General features: G+C 45.3%; 2 protein-coding genes across 4 annotated transcripts in view; one reads left to right on the forward strand and one right to left on the reverse strand.

Moving 5' to 3' along the window:
* CHD1L (chromodomain helicase DNA binding protein 1 like) overlaps positions 1-7,293 on the reverse strand; it is a 23,878-nt gene extending 16,585 nt beyond the window's left edge. The window contains exons 1-6 of one of the 2 annotated variants that reach the window (XM_084201178.1): positions 7,160-7,293; positions 5,453-5,565; positions 4,604-4,710; positions 3,212-3,326; positions 2,836-2,867; positions 699-780 (exon numbers count right to left, since the gene is read on the reverse strand). In XM_084201178.1, the coding sequence (XP_084057304.1) occupies positions 699-780; positions 2,836-2,867; positions 3,212-3,326; positions 4,604-4,710; positions 5,453-5,565; positions 7,160-7,256 (546 nt within the window). In that variant the 5' untranslated portion in view covers positions 7,257-7,293. Of the gene's footprint in view, positions 1-698; positions 781-2,835; positions 2,868-3,211; positions 3,327-4,603; positions 4,711-5,452; positions 5,566-7,159 lie in introns of those variants that run through there. The other variant, XM_084201179.1, reaches the window with a different exon arrangement.
* Positions 7,267-23,952, forward strand: LOC311151056 (uncharacterized protein). Of its 2 annotated transcripts, XM_084201180.1 has the most exons (21): positions 7,267-7,528; positions 7,611-7,667; positions 9,204-9,241; positions 10,472-10,612; positions 10,950-11,006; positions 11,575-11,637; positions 12,780-12,900; positions 13,296-13,388; positions 14,382-14,542; positions 15,606-15,691; positions 15,905-15,988; positions 16,811-16,873; positions 17,017-17,094; positions 17,188-17,276; positions 17,977-18,013; positions 19,612-19,760; positions 19,978-20,040; positions 20,352-20,427; positions 20,805-20,889; positions 21,052-21,139; positions 21,647-23,952. In XM_084201180.1, exons 1-21 carry the CDS (start codon positions 7,376-7,378, stop codon positions 21,755-21,757), a joined length of 1,893 nt encoding a protein of 630 aa, XP_084057306.1. In that variant the 5' UTR covers positions 7,267-7,375; the 3' UTR covers positions 21,758-23,952. The 2 variants fall into 2 exon arrangements, with proteins under 2 accessions (XP_084057306.1, XP_084057307.1); XM_084201181.1 differs by lacking the exon at positions 10,950-11,006 and having other exon boundaries at positions 7,269-7,528.
* Positions 23,953-24,026: the final 74 nt, after the last annotated feature.

The following is a 24,026-nucleotide window of genomic DNA, read 5'->3' on the forward strand; positions in this document are numbered from 1 at the left end:
GAGGTGAAATCATGTCGATTTTTTTTGTGATTATAACCAAAGCTCCTGAATTATAGACATCAGGGACAATATGTTCAGAATAGGTAAGATTTTCAGGAATTCAATGAAACCCCCTGTTTTCCAAGGTGTATTGTAGTACATTGCTGCTGATGCCAGCACACACCAAATGCTGATGTTTCACTGCCATGACAAAAAGTGCAGTCTTCACTCAGGCATTTGGGCTGCTTTGGCCAGGTACTGTGGAAGCTAGAGCAATTGTCCTAATTTCTGTAAAAAAGGGTGGCTCCATTAAATGGGACAGTGGAAGTCATAGCTCAAGACTTGAGGTCTCATGAGCCAGGCAAGGGCTCCTTCACCCTGCCAGAGCTGGAGATGGTCTCCTGTTGCTTAGGTCAGCCAGACATCTACTTCTGCAGCAGCACAGCTGTGGTTTAGCATCATGTCTGGCTGTTTTACTTTTTCAAGTCTTTCAAACTGCTCCAACATGGCAAGCCCAAACATGAAGCAGAATGTGAGGGAAGCTCCAAATACTACTGCCCACTGCCATGCAAAGCCAACAAGGCCTTTATCTCTCTGACACTAAATATGGGAATCTTTTCACCAGTTCTGATGAAAACGAGTGATGATTCACATTGATTGACTGAGAATCTTAAAAGGGAGAAGTCTTAAGACACTAGAAGAGAGATGAGTTACTTTACCTCAGAAAGTGTCTTGTAAAGCAGAGAATTTTGATTTTTCAGTCTATGAGCTTCATCTACAACCAAGGCAGCCCAGTTAAAGCTGAACAAGCAAAAAAACAGCATCTTCAGTTAGGGGCTGACAATTCATTCTTGTAAGTACAAAAAGACCAAAGTAAGTGGTGGCTCTGCTTGGCTCAACTTGAGGTGGGGTCCCACTCCATGAACAACAAGCAAACACCAAAAGTGGGGTGGAATTCACAGGTACTGTTTTTGAAGAGCCGACAGAGGTTTTTACCTATCGTCTGGGTGAGTTTTTTTCTGAAATCAAGACTAACAAAATTCACTTAAATTTCTTGCTTCTCTCTCCACCCCTATTACTATCAGGAAAATGATATAAACACAAGTTTGTTGAACATACAAGGAGGTCTCTGATTTGGAAAAAGAGACATGAAACCAGGCCCTAGCACCTGTACAAAAACCCAGCAACGATCATGAGGCAGTGATGGAAGAGTGATCCCAAGGCTTTTATAAATCACCTGAGACAGGAGCTTAAACTTTTCATACAGCTCTATGCAGTGTGTCCTCTAGCAGGCTGCAGAATCACTGGTGATCCAGTAAATCCACTAGGCTTACTTGAAACTCCACACCTTCTCAACCCTCAGTGCCTCCTTATCACTAGGGTTTCAACTTCCACATCAGAGTCATTTCCAGGGGAGGGAAAGCATGAACCTCCATCTTTTCTCACCCACACACTTCTCCTCCCAGTGGAATACAACATCTGAAATCACTGTGACCCACATTCTTCCTAAAAAGCCTTTTTGTTTGCCTTGATTTCCCTCTCTGCTATATCAGAGAGGTTCTCCATTGCCAGAACAATCAAGTGTCATTACTCTTATTCTACGAGTTCAGAAGCTGAACTGCCGAAGGACTCTGCACTGGGCAGCATCACAGAAGCTCATCTGCAGAGCAGCCTCGTTCCTCATCCATTCCATTACAGCATGGCTCTTGCTCAACTCATTTGTGCTGTTACACTGCTTGTAAGGAGTACTGGTGGGGACACATCTGATAACTCTGACCCTCCTTTACAAAGTGCTCCAAATGCTCCCACACAGAACAAGGTACAAATGATTAGCAACCACTTTTTTTCAGAAGGAAGACAAAAGGGCAAAACCCTAAATTTGAGTGACTTGGCTTTGATGTTATTTGTTAGCTTTAGAAGTAGGAAATTACTCTGGAGCTGACATTTCTGTGATACTAGGGCTGGCTACTTGCTCTCTCTGGGCGCTATGTACCTGGGCTACACTTTAAAATAAACAGAGTAATATGCAGTAACGCAGAACAGGATATGAAACTGTAGGGACAATACAGTCAGGGCTACCTTTCATTAGACCTGGTTTCTACCATGATGTGCAGCACAGTCTGCTACTTCCAGCAGTGGCCAAGGACAGGTGCTTTGCTGAAAGACAGGAGGATGCCCATTGTGGGCCTGACAGAAACAAAATTGTGCCAGCGGGGGCCACTGGATTTGTGCTTCTACAAAGATACTGAGCCATTCATCACGTATAGCTGCCCCCAGCATTTGTCATGACACCATTGCAAGGCACTGGCACTACTGCTAAGAAAAAAAGAAAATTCCTCCGCATTTCAAGTGCAGATGCCTGTGGAATTCTGCATGACTGTGACAGTACCTCCTACAGGCTGAATTTGAGCTGAATAATCAGTCTTTGTAGAAGGCATAATGCTTCATAAGCCCTCCACAGTTCTGACTGGAGGCAATAAACCTCAGGATATGATAGCACATTATCACTGTTATATAATGCAGGTCAGTTTCAGTGAATTTTGCAACTAATACCTTTGCAACCTGAAGCTCTTGAGGATGTCCTCTGCTAGACTGATATTTAATGTAATGCTCTAAGTCACTATGTGTCATATTGCCTTGAGTTAACTGGCTTGAAAACTGTCCTTGGGGGAAGTTCATATATATTTTAGCTGACATTAAAGACTTAAAGTTGGAAAAGGCAAAGTTCTAATCACAAGCCAAGAACATCCCTGTCTCTTGTGAAACAACACAGAACCTTGCACATACAAATATCCACTTAAGAAATCGTTGACAGATATCCAGACTTAAATTTGAAGAAATTAAAACCAGACTCACGACTTTAGAAATGCTGCATCTTTCAGGCAAATCTGCAATGAAAGAAAATTAACTGTGATTTATGATTTAAGTAAATACATCAGTTAAGAAACAGAGCATTTTTGCTTGCAAACTATGGTGAAATGGAGCAGAGTGGAATGAAGGCACTTACTACCTGAGGAAAAAAAATGACAGCTACATGACAATTTCAGCATGTCATGGTTTAACACCACACACCCTCTCACTCACACTCCACCCAGGGAGAGGGAGGACGGAACTAGAAAGGTAAAAGTGAGAAAACTTGTAGGCTGACAAGGCATGAACTGGATGGTGCAGAGGAATCAAAAAGGCGAGGAAATCTTGAGCCCCCCTCTCAAGTGACAAAGACATCACGTACCTCGTATGTTGTCAGGAGTGCATGGAAGTGAGAGTCCCCTTTCAGATTCTCCTGCAGTTTGGGTCGCTCTTCCTTGCTGCCTACATATGTTATAAAAGAAAGACCTGGAGCAAACCTGTTGTTAAGAGAAAGACAGAGGAAAAACAGTGAGCCAAGTTAAGTCTTTTCATGTTTATGAACATGGACCTCATTACCAAACACAGCCACTGCACAGATGATGAGAATTCCTATCCAAACACCCTATACTCCTGTGAGATGTGTCTGGCTCTCAGCTTTTGAATCTCATTCCTTCATCATTTTTACCTCAGGTGAAAGAAAACTTCCACTGTTGGCTCTGGTTTGGACAAGTCCTAAATAAACCTGCATTCTTTTAGGTGTAAGAGTCCAAGGCAGATGATTGAAAACCAGTCTCATGACCTAACTGCTATTCTGAACTGAAAAAAGTTCATAAGAAGCTGGTGAATTAATACAGTTGGCCCAGATGAGGCCAAAGAATTGGCCTGAATCATACTAAAATAAAGACAAAAAATGTCTGCAGCAAAGAGGTCCAAGTCAGAATAAAATATATTCTGTCAGTCAAAAAGCAGATAAAACCAGTTCCACTTGTTGGGACTATAAAATTCCTCCTCATTTAATCCCACCACTGTTATTTACCTAATATTCCTCCTGGAAAGCTGCACTGCTGATCTATGAAGGAATGCACTTTCCCCCAACTATTCCAACCCAAAATCTATCCAAATCAGGCCAGCTCACTTCAGAATGAAACCTGGATGACTTCAAATGCTGAGAGACAGCATCAGCAAACGGCCACACAGACAGACTTCTGCTCCAATCTTTAACTTCTACCCTTTCCTCTTAAAAGGAGTCTGTGAGCTAGAGACCACAAATGTACATATTTCAGCACAGCAGCCTGTCACCCTGATACACACCAGCACTGCCACCCCAGTGAAGATGGGCTGCATGCACAGGTGCGATGTATTTTGTGTGTATATGTGAGCATGCCCTACAGCTCGGGTCTTACCTTTTACTATGAAGATTGCTGGTTGCCTTCAGCAGATTTTGCCTAAGAGAGGCTGAGCAGGGAGGGTTACAAATCAATAAAAAGCAAGGAGCTAGTGGAGGCATTTGGACTGAAAGTCAGCCAATAATATAGGATGGATAGATTCATGTATATCACAGCATTGTAAAGACTATGCATTAACTGCATAGTCTGCATTGATTTGTTGGTTTAGTAGCAGCCTCTCTTTTTACTTTCTATCCCTTTGAAAGGATAAAAAGGAAATGTTGGAGTGAGCACATTTGAAAACAATCTTTGCAATCTTGCAACATGCAAACTTTGCAATTGAAAGTCTGAGCAATAATATAGTAAGCCAGACAACTGTTGAAACTTACCTCTCCAGCTCTTCCTTCCAGTTGCTCAGAACTGACAGAGGACAAAGTATCAGAAATCTCTCTTTGTTGGATAACTTTTTTGTCAAATAAAGAAGTAGAGAAATGGTCTAAAAAGCAAGGAAAATATTTTTTTTGTAACAAGGGAAGGGTTCAACCCAATAGCCTGATCCTACATAAGCTGTCTCCTTGTTGAGCTTTGCAGCTAGTCTACATAGGTTATCACAAATCAGAGTTAACAGAATATCAAGTGGGATACAGACAAAAAGGCTTAGATCCTAAAACATGACCTCAATATATGAAGCCCCTTTCTTGCACAGTCACAAACTAGGTCTACCATGCATCACTTTCTAAAAGTATTTGTAATTTAAGACCTATTGAATAAAATCAGCTGATCCAAAGCACAAATAGTCATTTACCAACAAAACTTTAACTGAAAAACTTGGGAAAAAATCCAACAAACATCTGAAAAAATCAGATATATAAATTTTAATCCATGTGTTGACAAACACAAAAATCCCCTTGGTGTGAGAGCATCAAAAGGACATTATTTTCCCTGTACTGGCTGTGTATTGTGCCTTCAACTCTGCACACTATGAATTATGCATTAAGGCGTTTGGATAAAATGACCACTCATCTTTTTACAAAACCCTGAAACCTATTTAGAGTTTCACAGGATTTAACTCAGGACTTGAGTGACAGAAAAAGACAATGAGCTCTCACTTGAGTATGGAATTCTGGAGGGGTGAGGGAGAATAATTAGGATACTTTTTCTTTTTCGTTCTGCAGAAACACTAGGCTAAAAACCCCAAAATTTAAGCAAAGATCATTTTCCAGAAGAAGAAGACACACCTGACAAGTCTTCCCAAGACCCATCTCATCACCCAGGATACAGCCATGCTGGACTTCATAGCATTGCACAAGCCAGTTCACACCTTCTAATTGATAGGGACGAAGTTTAATGCCTGGGAATAAAAGTGATTTGTTACACTTACAGTCACCCAGTGCACTCCATACACACACTAGAAACAGGTCTTGCCCAGAACAGGCCTTCCCAAACATCTGCCTTATAGGAAAAGCACAGCAGCCTTCAGCAGAAGCTGGTTTATGCTCCTGGAAGCAAAGACCCCAATGTTATAGCATTAAATTAAAGCATATTCAGAAACTTACACAAAAATGCCCTGAGCCATTGCAACAGACTGTACAAGGAACCTGATCTAATAATTAGGCTGGTACTTTGCATTCCTAAAAGAAAGCTTGATTTTTAGCCCGAACCACTTTCTTAAATATTTAAGTACTAGAGCCAGGGACACGCTTTAGGCTACCAGAAATGCTTGTCATGATCTATTATTGTATAATAAAAATTTCTCAACAAGATGTTTTCTAGATTTTCTGTACTTAAAGCTAAGGCAGACCTCCACTATAGGCCACTGTGACTACTACCACCATTGCAATCCTTATTATGGGGCACAATACGTCAAAATGAATACAAAACGAGTCACATAGGAGTCGGCAAGACCTTTCCTTGTGCTTGGACTCAAGTGCTGTGTATTGTGGCATTGCTGCCCTCTCCTCTCTGGGAAAATGTGCACAGTGAGTGCATGAAGTAACTCACCAGCCCGCAGGATACACAAACCCAAACCAGCCCACAGACTGAGGTGGGGACTTCCACAAGCTAAGGAAAACGTTCGGGCAGGATGGATTGCCCTGGCACTCCCCTTTAACACCACCCTCCAGGCAGCGGAGAGCACTTTAACCCATTTCGAGCCCATTTTGGGGCCACTGAACAGGCCAACCCTCGTTCGCGTTGTCCCGAAGCAGAGAGCTGCCTGAGGCTGTGCTGAGGCACCAGGGAGGTTAAAGCCGAGCTCAGCCCCGGCCCAAACACCCACCTACCCACAAAGCCAAGGACACGGACTGCGGCATCCGGGGAAGGCTGGCACAGAGCGGAGAGCACGGCAGCAATGCCATCTCTGCAGCAGCTGCAGCTCACTTTGACCACTTTATTTGCACTTTTATTTCTTTCCGGCCTGAGGGCTGTTAGTACAGAGCTCAGACAACCACAGCTGAGAGAACTGGCGTTGTCCAGGCTGGAAAAGTGAAGGCTTCCGGGTGACATAACTGAGGCCTTTCAGGACCTGAAGGGAACTTACAGGAAAGATGGGGCAAGACTATTTAAAGGAGCCTTCAGTGACAGGACAAGAAGGCATGTGTTCAAATTAAAAGAAAGTGTATTTAGATTAGATATTAGGAAAAAATTCTTTACTGTGAGGATAGTGAGCCACTGGAACAGGTTGCCCAGGGAAGTTGTGGATGTCCTATCCCTCGATGTGCTCAAGGCCAAGTCGGACAGGGCTTTAGGCAACCTGGTCTGGAGGGAGGCGTGCCTGCCCATGGCAGGGGGGTTGGAACTGGATAATCATCTTCAAGGTCCCCTTCCAACGCAAGCCATTCTCTGAGCTGGGCAGCGCGGGGCCCCTCCGCCGCCTCCCGCCATCTCTGACAGCACCCCCACCCCTAAGGCTCCCTGCCGACCCTTTCCCCGGGCTCCCCGCTGACCTGTCAGCCCCCACCGCTGCACGTCCGCCTCCTGCACGCCCGGACCCCCGCCCCGGGTGCCGCCGGCGCGGCGGAGCGCCTGGAAGAAGCGGGACATGGCGGGACGTCAGTCACCCGCACCGCCGCTCCGTTCCCGCCGCCTGAGGCCGGCTGCGGGCGGGGCCAGCCCCAGCACCGCCCCGGCAGCGGGAGGGCTGGCTGGGAGGGAGCACCGCGATGGCGCCGCTGCTGCTGGTGCTCCTGCCGCTGCTGTCCGCGGCCGCCGCCGCCTACCTGTGCTGCGGCCGGCGGCACACGGGCAGCGCGGCGGCCCTGCTGCACCGCCGGGGGCCGCGCCAGGCCGAGCCGTCGGGCCCGCCCCGGGACATCGTGAGCGCCGGGCCGGGCGGGGGACAGCGGGCGTGGGGCGGCGGGGCCGGCGCTCACCTCACTTCTCTCCTTCTCTCCGCAGTGGGCTCCGAGGCTGTCCGGCGCCGGGCTGCGCCTCTTCGTCCATGTGGCTAACACGGTGAGTGCGGGCCGGCAGACGGGGCGGTGAAACCCGGGGTTGTGCGGGCAAAACCGGGCGGGGGGTGCGGAGGGAGCGGGGCTCGGCGGGGAGGTTGTGGCTCTCTGCGAGCTCTCGGGTTCTCCCGGCCCCACAGGTGTGATGCCGCGGGCACTGAGAGCGCCGGCCTCTGGCTGAGGGGGTCCTGTCTGTCTTCGGTTGTGGAGAGCTTTGGAGCTGACATCAAACTCGAATTAGAGCTGCCAGCAGCTTCCCTTGGACATTAAAGGGCTCGGGTCCCTCAGCCCTCTGAGGGGGGTTCCAGCAGGGTGCTAAGGCAGCTGTGCCGCCGGTGCTCCCCTCGGGTGGGCTCTGGCGTGTTTGGAGCCTGCGGGCTGATCCCGCTGTGGCACTGGGACCGCTCGGTGTCGGGGTGCCGAGGGGACAAAAGCCTGCATCCCCTGCACTGCCCACCTCGCACCTGCTTCTGCTGGAAGCAGCTGGGCCTGATTGCTGCTGCTGGTGCTCGGCCTTTCTTTTTGAGCGAAACAGGCACAAAAGTTTCTTTTCAGCCGTGTCGCCTGTTACAAAGCTTGGTGTCCGGCTGGGCCTGGAGTGAAACGGCTTGAGGGCTGTGTTTATTTGTGAGAATACCTTAGGAGCGGCTTTCTGTCAAGATGTAGGAACTAGAGTACTTTGGTATCTTTTGCTTTGTGGCCGCTTCTCGTGCGTGGCAAAGGGCTTCTTTCCTTTCGCGATACCTCCCTTGGAGGGGGGGTGTGAGATTCTCAATCTCCTACGGGATTGCGCTGTGTTAGATTAGATGTAGATTAGGAACCGTTTGTTTTCAAAAGGTGCTGTAATTCTTATGCAATGTGTGAGGTAACCTGCCGCTTTGTGGGGCTGGCAGTGTGAGCCTTGCCTCAGACTTGTACGGTATTTATACATCTCGAAACATGTTTTCTGAAGTCCATTGTTAAGATATTAAGACAGGCCAGAACAAGGCTGGTCTCTTTGGGACTGTTGATGCTACTACTCTGGGAGCCAGGGTATTGAAAGACTATTTTCTGCTGTCCACTACCACAGAGTCTATAAATTTCTCACACTTTTCCAAGTTGTCTCATGTTACTGCGGGAGCTGGTTGAGAGATGGATAAGGTCCTAATAGTAAATAAAATAATAAGCTCCTGCCTTATCCAGTGTTTGCATAATTGTGGAACATGAAGAAAATAACGGATGGGAGCTATATAAATGCTTCTTAACAGTGTTGCAGCTGCAGATGCAGGCTTTCTGTGTGAGTCAGGGAAAAATAAAGGCAGAAGAATACTCTTTTTATAATTATATAAATATGAGAGGTGGGGGGAAAACATTTCAGGCCGTTTTTGTGGTGTAAAATGCAAGTGTTTGTGCTGTTTCTTTACTGCATAGCATTTTATGCTCTCTAGGGTGTTCCAAGCCTGCAGCAATCGTGAGCATATTCAGCATTCCATGTCTAGTGAAAGAAGGTGTTCAGGTCAAAGTTGCTGCAAACCAACATTTTTGCTTGCTTTTTTCCTAGGCTTTTGGGCAGATCTGCTTATTGCCATTCTTAATGAGGTAAGCATGAGGACTTTTCTCCCACTCTTGCTTTTATTTCTTTTTTTAGGTTTAAGGTACTTGCATTGCACACTGCTTGTAGGTTATCTGAAATTGTATTTATTAAAGAGAAAAGCTGCATAATTTGACTGGAGAATAAGATTACTTCATAGATGTTTGCTAGATTATTTTTTTTAACCACTGTCATTTGAGTGGGTCTCTAGGAGAAGAAATTAACCTTTTTTCACGCTCATGCAGGTGCATAGAAACTGTAGCCAGCTTTTCTTTTTGCCTTTTGTTTGCCTTTATGTCTCTTTGTCTTTGCTCTTTTGTTAAAGGACAGTCTTTTTTCCAAAGCTGGTGGCAGTGCAAATGTGCTGTTCTTATCACTGGTAGGGTTCAAAGAATAGTAGTAGTGGGGAAGTGAGGCCAGTCATAAAGTTCAGAGGTTTTGGTAAGTTCTTTTTAATGTTTATTTTAGGCCAGCCTTTCTTCTTTCTTTCTTTCACATGTGTTTTTGTTCAGACACTGATTTCAAGTTTACATTGCACGAGGAGTAAGAGGACACTTGGGTAAGAGGTTCAGGAACCTCTTCATGCTTTTTTCATATAGTTTGCCCATCATTTGAAAGGTCATCTGTGCAGATCCCAGGACACTGAGAACTGTGTCACCCCTGAATTTGACTTGGGATCTGGGCTTTTTGAGCAAATCAAACCCAGGCAAGTGTCACTGCTGTTAAATTGCAGATCATTCCTGGATATCTGTGACAGGGTTTTGATCTCCTTGCTTTGTGTGGTCCAAGTCATGGATTTGTATTTGATTGCAAACAAACTATGTTCAAGCAGGTCATGGAAAAGTCTGAAGAGGTGCTTGTTTTAACAGGATTAGTGGTTGAATGTAGGGCTTACACTACATTCTCCTTTTATTTTCCTCTCCACTCCTGTCTTGTTTGGTCTGTGAATGAGAGGTCTAATTACAGTGAATCAAAAACTTCCACCATTTCTTTCCCAGCTTGAGTTTACAGAGGCTCCCCTTATATCAAGAGGTAGGAGGCTTTGTTAAAGGCAGAATAGATTTGATGCTGCCTTTAGGAAATATGTGAGGGAGATTAGCTTGTAACTGTTGCAACTCCCTGCTGTGAAAGCAGACTGCTAAGACAAAATGTTCTTGGGTAAAGGTTCCTTCTGAACAGTCTGAAAAATTAGTCATAGTTGAGGTTGAAAACTCCAGCAGTGACTCTCTCTTATTCAGAATGAACAACTTCTCGCTTATGCGTTCCCTTGACATTCATGAAGATCCCACGTTTATCCCGGAGGTTGCTGCGGGGGTTACAGAAGACAAGTCTGAAGCTGTAAGCCCTTCAGATGTTATCAAGCAGCTGACAGATGCAAGGTCAGTATGTGATGTGTAAGAGAGAAGTGGAAGAATACACGTGCTGGCACTGTTACGTTAGTGGGAAGCTGTCATTGTCAGCAATTTAGATTGAATCCTTGTTTCCGTGGCCAGCCACTTCACAAAACAAATAGTGCTGTCAGTCATCTTGCCTTTTGTAACTTGCAAATCACCAGTAATTACAAGCAATGTGAAAGGGAGAAGTCTGCCTACTGGGGAGAGACCAAATTCTGCCCTTATGAGGGCTCTGGTTGCACTATTAGAGCAGGTACACTTAGTGTTTGGCTAGTCAGTAAATAGATTCCTCTATGTGACTTTACAGGAGTTCTGTTTCTAGCCTGCAGGGAATCTCAAAGAGAGCACCAGGTTTGCTTGGAGGAGGAGAGGAACACAGGTTCTAAAGCAAATGATGCACAAGAAATTAGCTTTCTTAGTGATGAGAAATGGCCTACTGCTTATGTACTAGAGCCATTGATTTGTTGTTGAAGCAGTTTGCTTGTGTGTATCGTTGTGCATGCTGCATGGTGCCTTTTCCCACTCCTGCACTACACACCCAGATGTGCTGCTGGCTGTCTCTGGATTGAACTTTTGACAGAGTTTCTGGGAGTAGATTCACAAGCATATTCCAGCTAGGCTATAATGTTGTAGTGGTGAGTAGCAAATGTAAATCTGGAATACATTTTGAACAGTTTAATGACTGCTGTATTCAGTAGGAATATGAAGAACTAGAACATACTGGCAAAACTGGTCCCTTATTTCTATGGCATCTGCAGTGTGCCTGTTGCCTGGCTTGTGTGCAAGCAGTGTGACAGTGTGAGCTGCAATGCAGGGTCTGGTAATCCACATAGTTTGCTGTGAGTGATGCCCAAATCTCCACTGGACAGTGATGCTGAAGTCTACAGGTCTGAATAAACCTGGCTGTGGAAGCCCACAGTTGCACCTTTTAATCCTTTCTTTTGCAGGTCTGATTCTGCTAGGAATGGGTTTAGCTTCAAAGGGATCAAAGACTACCTGGAATGCTACCGGTAGGTGAAATTATGGTCTGGAAACAACCTGTCCCGCATGTTCCTCTGCTGTGGGCTGCCACTCTTCCACAGGCTCTCAGGCATCTCTTTGTCCTTGATGTGCCATTGTTTATCCTCACTTCCTGATGTTCTTTCCCTTTAGTAGAATAACAAAGGAAAGTCAGCTGGGAGAGCTGGCACAACTTTATAAGCCCTGCAAGGATATTTAAATACCATTTTCTTTGGCTTATTGTCAGTCTTGTCTGAGAGAGATTTCAACACATCTTGTTTGCTCAAACACGAGTGAGAAATAGATGAAGGTTGATCTGGATTATGAAAGTTGTCCATACTGTGGGTCTCTGATGAATCCCTTGGTTCCCCAGCTCCTTGTGCTTCTCTGAGCATTATACCTGCTTTCACCCAGTAAACATGTCCAGCTTGGAATGAGCTGAAAATGCCACCCTGACTCTGGGGTTCCGTGGGCTGTTGGCTGCCTGGTAATCCTAGTTGCCTCTGGGACATGTGCCAGAAGTGGAGCCCTTGGAAAAATATTCTTGCACCCATAGAACTTGTCCCTCAAGGGCTATCTCTGCCTGCAGGCTGTGGCATGGGAGCAAAGTGCTGACACTGCAGTCTGGGGTTACAGGTGCAGCTTGGCCACGAGGCCTTTGTTTCAACCAGAGATGGTGTGTTTGTGGTGTAACACAGCCTTTGCCAGGACGGAGGGAAGGTTTATTAAAGTTGTGTTAAGACAGTTCTGCTGCCCCTTCTCTGTAATGGGAGGCCTGCATAAAGGAGTCTGGCCTTTGGTCTTAGCTCATTATACGGGGAGTTTCACAGCTTCCAAGCTTTCAGGAGCTTGAGGACTCTCAGTATAGCTGTCAGCTGTTTCTCTCTGTTTATCTGTCTGGTGGTTCAGGAATATTTGTGTAACTCTCCTAGCTTTTGCCTCTCCTCTAAGGAGCATTCTGTGTAGGCAGATTGTCCCCTTAAGGAAAAGAATTTCCTGTCTTGATGGTGTCAACAGTGTTCAGATCATCACCACACAGAGATTCTTACCTGATTCTTGCTTAAAGCTGTGACAGCTGCCATCTTGCTGCATGGGAGACAAACCCTATGAGGGAAGGTCTTGTAACAAACTTCCAACTTCTCCTGTCCTGTAGGAGTGGGAAGCTGACACCAACCCAGGTAGCCAAGAACATCATTGCCATGTTGGAGGACTGTGACAAATCCACGCCACCGCTCAGAGCCATAGTGCAATGGGACCAGGAGCAAATAATGCTGGTAATGTCTGCCTCTGGTAGGAAAGGGGCCTCTGCCACCCCAAGCATCCATTAGAAGGAAAATATGCACAGAAAAATAAGTACATTTTTCCTTACTCTCTGTGTGGAGGACTACAAACAAGTTTGCTTTCCTTCCTCTGAAGAGAGGTAGCATTAAATCAATCTGTTTCCTGCTGGATGACTGTTTATAATAGGACTTCTGTGCTTATGTGGCATCCATTAGTGTAGATGGTTCCAAGTTGTAGTTTCCCACCAGCATATGGTGGAAGAAAGAAACTTTGATAGACTGGCCAAGAAAGCCATTTTTCATATCCATTCCAATACTGGTGATGACCTTCAGCTCAGTTAAATATATATATAGCATATGCTTTATGCTTTTTCTTTTTCTCTGTGCAGATGGCTGAGGCCTCCACTACTCGTTACAGGAATAAGTGTACCCTGTCTTGTCTGGATGGCATCCCAGTGTGCCTGAAAGAAGAGTTCAAAGTGGTGAGTTTCCTTGTCTAGCTGCCAGTTCCTGCTGCAGGTGGTTAACCTGGACAGCTCACTGTGACAAGGTTTTGAGACCAACTTCTCAGCAGAAGCCTGAGAATGTTTGTAATGAGGGGTTGTATGTAGGTTTGTAGTGAGTAGGATTAACAAGTTTTGCAAGGTGAAGAGAGATCTTGCATACAGCAGACGTGCTCCATATCTTGTACTGATCTCTTTATTCCATCGGGAGTAGAGGGTGGGTGTGGGAAACAGTCTTATGATGAAATGAGAATGTATAAAAGCATATGTAAAATGGGTGTAACTGTCTGTATTTCTCAGGCACTGATTCTGCTCCTTTGGCAAAACATCCCTCTCACCTTAAAATACATGTGCCAGAAATACACAAGTTCCTTTGAAAATTCCTACTGATGGAGATTTTTACCTGTGGCCTAACAACAGCTAACAGTAAATAGTTGTGGCAGTGCCATCAGGCTGTTGTAGACTCTGCAGAGACCTACCCCTGTAGTGGGAGTCCTGTTTATGTGCAGATTCTTCTGTTGCTTCCTCAAAGTAGAGTACTTAGCATATCCTGAAAATAGCCCATCTGTTATTTTGGCATTCAGCTAATCTTGATGCCAGGCTTCAGAGCATGCAGATCTGAAATGCTGTATCTCTGTCCATAGACAGACAGAACACAGAGCTGTGTGTGGTGAGGCCAAGGTGATCTTCAGCCTCTGGGCGCAGCAATTGCATTGCTGCAGGGAGGCAGGCTTTGATCATCTACTGTTTCTGCTCTTCTGTATCATGGTGTGAAAAAGATTCCTCTGCATGGGAGAAGGACCAAGTATTCAAGGGTCAAGTCCTGACAGGCACCAACACAGGACAAGTTGAAGAGTGCTGCTCCCTAGCCCTTGCTTACCTCCTTGTCCTAATGTCTGGGATCTATTGTGATGTTGAAGTGGGCATGTGCTCCTTTGGCAGGGCTTTATAATTAGGTGTCTTCTTGCTAAGGTACCTTACCATCACCGAGTGGGAACAGTGTATCTTGGGACCCAGCCAGAAACAGAAGATGCTACTGTGGCCAAGAAGCTGCGAGAGGCTGGGGCTATCATTATTGGGGTCTCAAACATGCATGAACTAGGGACTGGAACAACTGGATGTAACCCTAATAGGTAAAAATCCCTGTCTTCTCTCTTCTCCCAGTCTAGAAATACCTATGACTGTCCAGAACTCACAGGGAAGGGTACAAAAATAAGGGGAAGCATGACAGAACCCTGGGGGTATGAAAACCCAGTACTGTACATTTGAGGGTTAGAGTAGCTGTGGAAGCCTGAAGGCTCCTGAAACCAAAGGAAGGAGAGGCTCCAAGTGTTGTCTGCTGGGTAAGGAACTTGCTTTGTCAGGCATTACAGGCCTGGAGGTGTGAATGTTTATAGCATGAATGGTACACAAAAGTTGTGACAGAAAACAAATAAATAGTCATGTAATGCTCAGCCTCAGTGATGGCTGAAGGCCTAGAACATTGAGAAAAAGGTACAGTCATCTCAGGAGAATGCAGTGGTTTTACTTCCTAGCTAAAACAGCTTCACTGAATTTGCTTTACTATGGTGCATTCTCCAGCTATAGCCAAGCTGAGAACTCAGCTCCAGCCAGTGGTGCTCACAGCCTTGATGAGCCTTGTGTAGAGCCACACTGGGTGCATGTGCAGCTTGGTGGAACTAGGGCTCCCCCTCAGCTGCAGCAGCGTGCCAGCATTTCCAGCATTTCCTCACTGTGGGAGGGCAGCTGGATACCCAGTGGCTTGGCAGGGCTCTGCCGGCTGGTGCTGTGGTCAGGCTGGAGACGCGGGGAGCTGCTGCTCAGGGATAAAGGGCAGAGCTGACTTGCTTGTCTGTAAGGGTTGCTGGCCACCAACTGCTCCACCTTTTGGAATTGCATCATGCACTGTGGCAGGCAGTAATGGCATGGTGCCATTGCCAACAGAAGAGCTGGAGCGGCATCTTTTCTCTTGCTTTGGGCCTCTTTTGGGTGGGCTGCTTATGCTCACAGGAGATTGGACTCTGAGGCAGAAGTCTTTTATGCATCCTGTGTTTTAGGGACAGGCACTTTCTGAGGTTAAATGGTGTCTCTTTACCAAGAGATCAGAATCCCTGAGCTGTGTTTCTGTATCTTTTCCTGCCCTGTAGTGCACACAGTCCTCCTAAGAAAAGGTTAAACAGTCTTTGTCTGCTTCAGGTACCACAAGATCCCTAGGAATCCCTACAATCCTAACCACTTCACAGGTGGGAGCTCCAGTGGGTCAGCAGCAGCTGTAGCAGCAGGTAGGTGGTCCTAAATGGAGTTGGTGGGAGGAAGGTCCTGAGCCAGAGTACCTCAGGCATTTAGTTTTTATGGGGGGTTTGGCTTTAGCAGCTGGAGAGAACTTGTAGCTAAACAGAGAGCTCTCTGTGCTGTCTTGGATACAGCTGCTGGTAGAATGGACAGGGCAACATGTTGTGTCTCTGATCACAGGCCAATGTGTGGGTTTTTTGTAGGTCTCTGCCCCGTGGCTATTGGCACAGATGGAGGAGGCTCTGTGAGGATTCCTGCTTCGTTCTGTGGTGTGGTGGGGCTGAAAGGTACAGCCCTTTAATCATGGAGGGGTGTGTGTTTGCCTTGTTTGCTGTTCCAGATAGAATGCCACAAACAAGTCAGACACTTATTAATTCCTGTGGAGTAAAATTTGACCAGAGAAACTCTGAAATATAACACCCTGAGAGTCATGAGGGTTAGCATGGCAGCATGGAGGTATTCTCTACTCTCTGTTGAACACATGTTCAAAAAACCTAACTTAAGTAAAATACTAAACAAAATATGCATGCTGCTTTTCCTTTCTACCCTTTCCTTTCTACCTTTCATCTGAGACCAGATACTCCGCCATTACTCTCTTTCCATCCTTCACATGTGGTCAACTTGACAAATCTTGATTCATCTGAGGAACATGATAACAAAATGCAACTGGTCAGAAAGGTGATATGAGTACTTGCAGAATACAGCTGGTGTTAGCCATGAAGTCTCACCAGTGAAGTGGGTGAGACCTCCCATGGGGTGCTGTCTCCTGCTGTTGATAATCCTGCTCCTGCCTCCCCATCCTCCACACTACAAATGCTGCTTCTGCATATTTAAATATAAATATTCCAAAATGTGCCTGCACATATTTCCCCTCAACTAAATAATTTTTATGAGGGGAAACCAATTTTACTATTCACATGTTTCACCGATGAGACAGATTGGAGTCAGCAGAACAGGGTACTGAAGGATGAGAGACTGGGCTCTGAAAACAGCAGACATAAAAATGACTGGCAGGGGTTTGCTGTTTATCTTGGGTGCACCAAAGCCATCTAGGTAGCTCTTCCCAGTGACTGCTGATACCCAGCTAAGTCCCATTTCTTGTTCTCTAGGTACATTTGGGCGCATCAGTTGTCATGGCAGCTTGCCACTCTCCTACTCCACAGTCAGCGTAGGTAAGAGGACTTGTGCTCCACTTTGGGGACCTTGCTCTGTGCTGCTCTCTCTCACAAGGGAGGCAATCTCTGCCTAGAAAAGACCTGGGGAGGAAGGTACTATTTACCTCTTGTCACTTTTTTATAACTGGTCTCTTTTACAGGCCCTATCTGTACATCAGTGGCAGATGCAGCCATTGTCTACAGCGTCCTTGCTGAGCCAGATCAGCTCTATCCATATGGTAGGTGAGCCCTCTTCCTCCCTGAGCCCAGATGCTCTCCCTTCCTAGAGGCATCTTAGAATAAAAGGAGGAACTCTTCTTTGTTCCCTGCAGGACTAAAACAGCCGAAAGCAACCCTATCTGATATGTGTGCCCCTGACCTGAAAGGCTTAAAACTGGGAGTGGACTGGACCTTTTTTAAGGTACCTGGTTTATCTCTTATCTTTCTGCTGCTTTATAAAATAAGATTTTAAAGGGGCCCAGTGCATTCATTGTTCTCTTGCCTGTCATAATTAAAGCTTCTCATATTTAGTCCTGTAATTGGAAGATAATACAGCCTGTGTGAAAACATCAACATGGAGATATTTTTTTCTAAGGCAGCATTTTGAGTAAGAGTCTGTTGGAGGCATGAGGAAAAGTCATGACTGCTGCTGATTCTATTGGAAGTAATGCTTCTGAACTGATAACAAAAGACAGTTAGTTTAAAATGAAATGAGGAAAAGGAGTGTATCCACTCAGTGACAGTGCTGTAGCTGCTGAATGTTATGTTCTTATTCCAGTGTAGAAATGAGGCTTGCAAGCTAGTACTCCTTGAAAATTGTAATACAGCCCCACAAATGTACTCGGGATTTCTTCCTGAAGGTACAAAAAAGACTCTTAGTGGCTCTGGCACAGTGCTGACGAGGAATATTCTCTGCTCTGGAAAAGGTGACCTTTCCTTTTCATAAGGGGTGTGAGCTGCAAGCTGTTCTCTTGCAGCATGTGACCTAAGTCTTGTAGGACGATGTTTCACTGCTCTTAGGGACAGGAACAAGGAAAGCACCACGAGGACTGAAGTCCTGGTGAGTGTGCTCACCAGGATGAGGAGAGCAGTTACTAAAGTTCTTTCCTCTTACTCTTTAGGCATGTGATGCTGAAGTGCTGTCTGCCTGTGAGAAAGGTAAAGAGGGAAAGTCTGTAAGTCTCTTATTGTGCCAGATGTTATGGTGTCACTTAGTGCTCCTTTTGTGTATGCATTAAATAGCTCTTGCCTTAAGTCCTTAAAGGCAGTTGCTTAAAGGGGTCTGCTGGATGAACAGCAGTAACTTTGTATTGGGGAAGCCCCCCCTGACTGCTGAGGGTTAAAAAGCTCAGCAGTTGTAGGCTTGTCAGATTACAATGGAAGAATGCAGTCCAGTGTGCTCAGCCTCTGTGTGTATAAAGACAGATCTGTGCTTGGTTATACTTACTCTGCAAGCTTTAATGGTAAAAGACTTTTCAGGGAAGGCCTTGTTTCACAGCATAATGCTCAGTAGTAATAGAGTACTGAGTCTTTGTGATATATCCAGTCCTCTGGTATTTCCTTGAAATCTGCCAAGTGGTGGCTTTAGGGTGCCTTTGTCAGAGTTTAGACTGAGCAAAATTGACCCTGATGAGTACTTGTGGGCAGGGAAGAAAGCCTCTGCAGTGCCTGGTATAGTAGTTGCATTGGAGCTGAGTATTCAGGCTTTGCCTGGATTTTCTTCACCCTCCTTATTTCCATAAACACCCTTCTCCATTTATAGTTTTCTTAGGAGAGATGGGTCATAGGCAAGCTTGGGTATTTATAAAGAAGCTGGGGTCACAGAAAGAATAGGATTCTTTTCAGACTGCAAAAGATTCACTTTTCCCAGTCTTGGTGTTCAGCCTTGTTAAAGTGCATCAAGATTTAGTGGCTCTGTATTGTTTACCTGGTCTCTTGAGTATTCCCTGCTTCCTTTACCATTATGGTTCAGAAGAGGCTTTGAATGGGATCTCTTGATGCTAAATAATCACTTCATGCTGAGAGAACACTGGTCATGTGAAGTTCTCAGGGAAACATTGTCAGTCCTTCTACTCTTGGGCTTAACTGGGAGGCTAGAGGGGTGAGGTGAATTTGCCTGAAATAGAGCAGGTAAGTTAGGAACCTGTCTGCAGCCCCTGCCCTGTTGGAATACTGAGATGTAGTTAGTTGAAAGCATTTCCAAAGGTGAAACAGCTGCATCTGTGCGTGCCACACAGTGCACTGAAGATGCTTGCCCAGCAACGGCATGTCACCAACATATTTTATGAAAAATCCTTTCCTTAGGATTTTTCCTCCTGAGAAGCTGAGAGGCCTCGGGAACAAAATGTAAACAATTATTATCTGCTGCTGTGGAATGCAACAGGTGGATCTGTGATTGGTCTCATGTGGCTGTTTCTAATTAATGGCCAATCACAGTCCTTGTGTTTCAGACTGTTTTGGTCAGTCTGAGCCTTGTTATTCATTCTTTTTCTATTCTTAGCAAACCTTCTGATGAAATCCTTTCTTCTATTCTTTTAGTATAGTTTTTAATATAATATATATCATAAAATAATAAATCAAGCCTTCTGAACATGGAGTCAACTTTCTCATCTCTTCCCTCATCCTGGGACCCTTGTGATCACTGTCACAATGGCATATGGGGTCTCTCACTCTGCAGGGGTTGGGGATGTGCAGACTTTCTGTGAAGTCTCGAGAACTCAGGGATGCTGTCTGTGCTTTACCTGTCCTGTACACAGCGGTGAAGCACCTGCAGAGTTTGGGAGCCAGTGTGGTTGAAGTCTCTCTTCCAGAGATGGAGGAAGCCCGAGTGGCACATGTGATCTGCATTCTCAGTGAGATGAGGGACTTCCTGCAACCTGACTTCAATAAACATTTCCATGAAATGGTAAGTAGCTGCAGCTTGGAGCAGTGTCAGTAGTTGTTCTGGCTGATACAGATCAAATGTCATGTCAGTGAGAAACCTGAGGTGCTCCTGCTTCTTCTGTGACAAACTACCTGGTGGATGGCTACAGGTATAGAAGAGCAGACCTGGAAGAGAGCTCCTGGGCTGTCACAGTTCAGTTTCCTGTAAGCAGAGCCTTGATCAGTTTTTTCTATTTCAGAATTTGGAAACTCGGGCTAGCCTGGCCTTGGCTTGCCAGTTCACAGCTCTGGATTATATTAAGGTAAGGAACGTACTGGGGTGAAGGCTGAAGGAAAGCACTTAGTGAAATTGTAAAGGTGGGGTAGGGGCTTCTCTTATCTTCCCATGGGTATGGGGAGGCTGTCTCCCAGCTTTATCTGTCCTCTGCAGTGAAAGCATGCTGGATGGTAGGGCACCACAGAGGACATGCTACCTGTCCTGTACCCTGATTCCAAATTGCGGGAATGGTGACTTCTGCAAAGGCAGAGATGCTGATGAGCAGAGTCTGCCAACATCAAACATGAATTTTGTGAGCCAAGAGGGCCCATCAGACAGTATTCCCTCTGCTTGCAGGCAAATCGGCAGAGAACTCGGAGCATGAGATTTTTGCAAGAGATCTTCAGCACTGTGAACTGTATCCTTACACCAGGTATTGCCACTCTTAGCTAAAGAGACAGTCCTCAACATCTGTGTGGTGCCTTTTAAGAGCAGTCACTTCATGAACTTCCCCTCCTCAATTTTGAGAGTATGACTTTTGTGCACTTTGCTGTGCCTTGCACCCTTAGAGGATAATGCAGCCTGATTAGAGAGACCACTGTGTATTTCTAGACTTAGTGGTTATATCCATGGCACTGCATCAGGTTGCCCAGAGAGCATGTGGGATCTTCATCCCTGGGAATATTCAAAAGCTATTTGGACATGGTCATGGGCACCCTGCACTTGCTGACCATTCCTGAGCCAGAAGGTTAGGCAAGATGACTTGCTGAAGTCCCTTTCAAGTTCAGTCACTTTGTGATTCCTCCACAGCTGTTCCTTGCACTGCTCCAAGAATTTATGAATCTGACCTCTTGACTGGGAGCAGCGATATGACCTTCACAGTCCGGGCCATGAGGTAAGGAAAATGTTACTTGCACTACAGAAACAAACATTTGGGAACAGCTGGAAAAGAACCTCTGACTGTAAAGTGGGAGAGATTAATCATAGCTGCCTCTATCAAAAAAGGATGAATTTGCTGCTGTCCCCAGGAATACTGATGACAGCTTTTTCCCTCTAGGTTCATGCAGCTTGGTAACTTCACTGGGATTCCAGGCCTTGTGGTCCCCATTGGATATTCTACTGCTGGGCTTCCGATTAGCCTCCAGGTAAGTATTTGCTCTTTGTGAATGCTGGGGCACAAAATCCCGAGCTGGCTTTGTCCTGAAGCATCACAACCTCTTTCATACATCTCACTTGAGGAGTGAGCAGGTACTGGAAATAATAACTTTAATTTGCGGGCGATTTGCCTCACTCCTAAATGGCAGAGGTATCATCTTTGAGAAAGATTTCACTGTCTCCCTGTCTACTTGCATAAATACCCAGTATTCGTCGCTAATCTTTCCTCTCTTACTTCTCATGTCTGTAGCTTCTTTTAAATAGTTTCCCCATGAAACAGGTCTCATGTAAAGGAAAGATCTATGTCTTACAGCTGAAAGTCACACAGCTGTCTTTATCCCAAATATAGTGATGCCATACTTACTGGGGTAAAAGGAGAAAACATCTTTTGAGGATGTTGAGGTGGGGGAAAATTGTTTCCAAGGCTTTCAAGAGCATCTATATGATGCTGCTTTTTTTCTTTTATCCTTCTCCTTCTGCCTCTCATCTTTTCCCAGGTCATGGCAAAATGGTGGGATGAAGCTGTCCTTCTGAGGATCGGGCTAAAGCTAGAGCAGTTCCGTGACCAGACCAAAAAACCATCCATTTATTATGACATCCTCGCATGATGGAGCAACCAAGATGGGGAACAAGACTGTTTTTTTCCTAGTCTGACCTGACCAAGTATTAGAGTGAATTTGTTTTCAGTGATCATCAGAATAAGGCATAATAGCAGGCCCATCTGAGGAATGGGGACAAACCACTGATCTAATCAGGCACTGAGGCTGAGCCAACATAATTTCTGCTCCCTGCTTGGTGGATGGTCCAGTTTATACTAGGGAGACTAACTGTGCTAGCTAGTTCAGTTTTTGCCAACAGGGGAAGCTGCAACTATCTTCTACAATTTCTTCCCGTGCAGGGGTCCTGTGTATGGGTGGAAGGCAGTTGCATCTGCAGGACTGCATGCAGGCAGTTCTTACTACTGTACCATGGCAAGGTGAAACCTTAACTTTGTCATGGAACTTCCCCTCCTCCAGGACAGAACAAAGGTACTGTTTCTGAAGGGGAAAGGCAGCAAGCAATGCCTAGCACCTTGGAATGAGGAGGATCTTAACCCACCTGCACTTAGGCAGTGTTTGTTTTGGCTTTGTTCTCAGGCACTGGGAGCAAACCATAAAGCCTGTAGCTAAGGAGGTGCTGCCAACAGTGCAAGGTCAGCCCAACGGCTGCACAGTGTCTGGGTGGGCTCACTGCTGCAGAGTCCTGCCTCCCTTTCAGCCTGGCATGCAAGGGGAGGAAAAGCCACACCATGAACCTGCCTTGACTCCACCCCAAAGCCCTGGTGCAGTGTTTTGGCTTTCTTTTCACATCTCCATTTCCCAAGCTAAGCCTTGAAGACCCTCTTGTCTCCTGCTGGTTGCTTATATATAAGTCTACTATCAAATGGAAGAGACCACTAGATAATGCTATGAAATACTGTTCAAGGAGTGCTGAGCCAGCTATTAGAAACAGGTGGAATTTGTAGGAAATGCTACTAAGCTAGTGCAAAATTGAAGCTGGATGTGCAAGAAAGGTGTTGCACAAAGAGCAAAAGAGCATATACAGCAAAGAGCCTGCTCTAGATAAGAAACCAACCTTCTCTTATCTATAAATTACTTCCTAAAGTAATCATGGATTACTACATACAGCATGACACAGCTGTAAGCCACCATGTTGTTTCATTGAAAGGCACCAGACTGTAAATTCCCTAGTACCTTTGTCCTGCCAGCAGCATTAGGGCCATGTGAAAGGAAAGGCTTAGGAACACAAACCTAAGCATTTGTGTTCACTTTGGGTGAATGCTCAGAGGCATCTCCTGTTGTCTGCCTTACAAGGCATCCTGGAATTGTGATCAGGCTGCTGGAGACAGCAGAAATCACTGTATTGTTGTGTAGCTTGGAAGGAAAGAAGAAACAAAGTAGTTGCAGTTTCTCCCAAGCTCAGTACTGTTTTGGGATTTCTTTTTCCCATACCTACATACTCCTTAACCAGAGCTAGCACTTTACTAATGGCTGAAGTTGTCAGATGGCATCTGAATCCAAGAACATTGCATTGCTGTCCCCTGCTTAATTACCTGAGTTAAAACATCAACTCCTACCATCAGCTGTCACCAGCATGCACAGTTAATTGTATGGTTTATAATGCTTTTTATCTTGAATGAAATACTGGCACAACTATTTTTTCACTGGAGTCTAGTTTAGCTCAGCTTTAGGAAGAGCAGTCTCAAAGCAAGGTATTTCCTGTATTATTAATGATAAGTTATTAACACTACCAACATAAATTACAATGAAACTGCTGAAATGTACTGCTTAGCAATAAGGGAGTTGGTAAGAGTTTCACAAGAATAAATTTCAGCTAGGAACATTACTGCTTGAAGGAAATAACTGGATATTTCTTAATTCAATGGTATTACTCAAGGAATAAAGAGATGAGTGTCTAAAATATTCAGTTACAATCCTGCTAGATAAAGCTGTTTATTTCAAATCCTTTCCTAAATGCCACACTACCCTAAAATTCTAATTTCAATATTTAGTTCATTCTGTGGGCATGGTGAGGGAGTTCAGGTTGCTAGGAGGAGAGAGGCTGAAGTAAACAGTTATTTTTAAAAAATACCTGCATCCTCCTAACAGTGGGAAGAAGAAAGAACTGAGTTTTTACTGGCTGACAGTAATACTGCTTCCTCCCTTTGCCTAAACATATCTCATCAATGCACATTTCCAGTGCAAGAATTTCCTAGTACTGAGGTCACTAAAATAAACTTTACTCATCCTGGTGAAAGGCCCCTGTGTTTCCTTTTTTCCCCTGGCTGTTAGTTTATCCAAATTCTACAGCAGACCAGTTCCTAGTTATGAGTTCTGT

Source organism: Fringilla coelebs (assembly GCF_963513975.1).
Source record: "Fringilla coelebs genome assembly, chromosome: 2".
NCBI lineage: Eukaryota > Metazoa > Chordata > Aves > Passeriformes > Fringillidae > Fringilla > Fringilla coelebs.

Excerpts from the sequence above, each read along its gene's own strand:
- LOC311151056 (XM_084201180.1), top strand. The coding sequence starts at position 7,376 with ATGGCGCCGCTGCTGCTGGTGCTCCTGCCGCTGCTGTCCGCGGCCGCC. Across the intron at positions 12,901-13,295 it reads ACCAGGAGCAAATAATGCTG|ATGGCTGAGGCCTCCACTAC; the intron begins GTAATGTCTGCC and ends TTCTCTGTGCAG. Across the intron at positions 16,874-17,016 it reads CTACTCCACAGTCAGCGTAG|GCCCTATCTGTACATCAGTG; the intron begins GTAAGAGGACTT and ends TCTCTTTTACAG.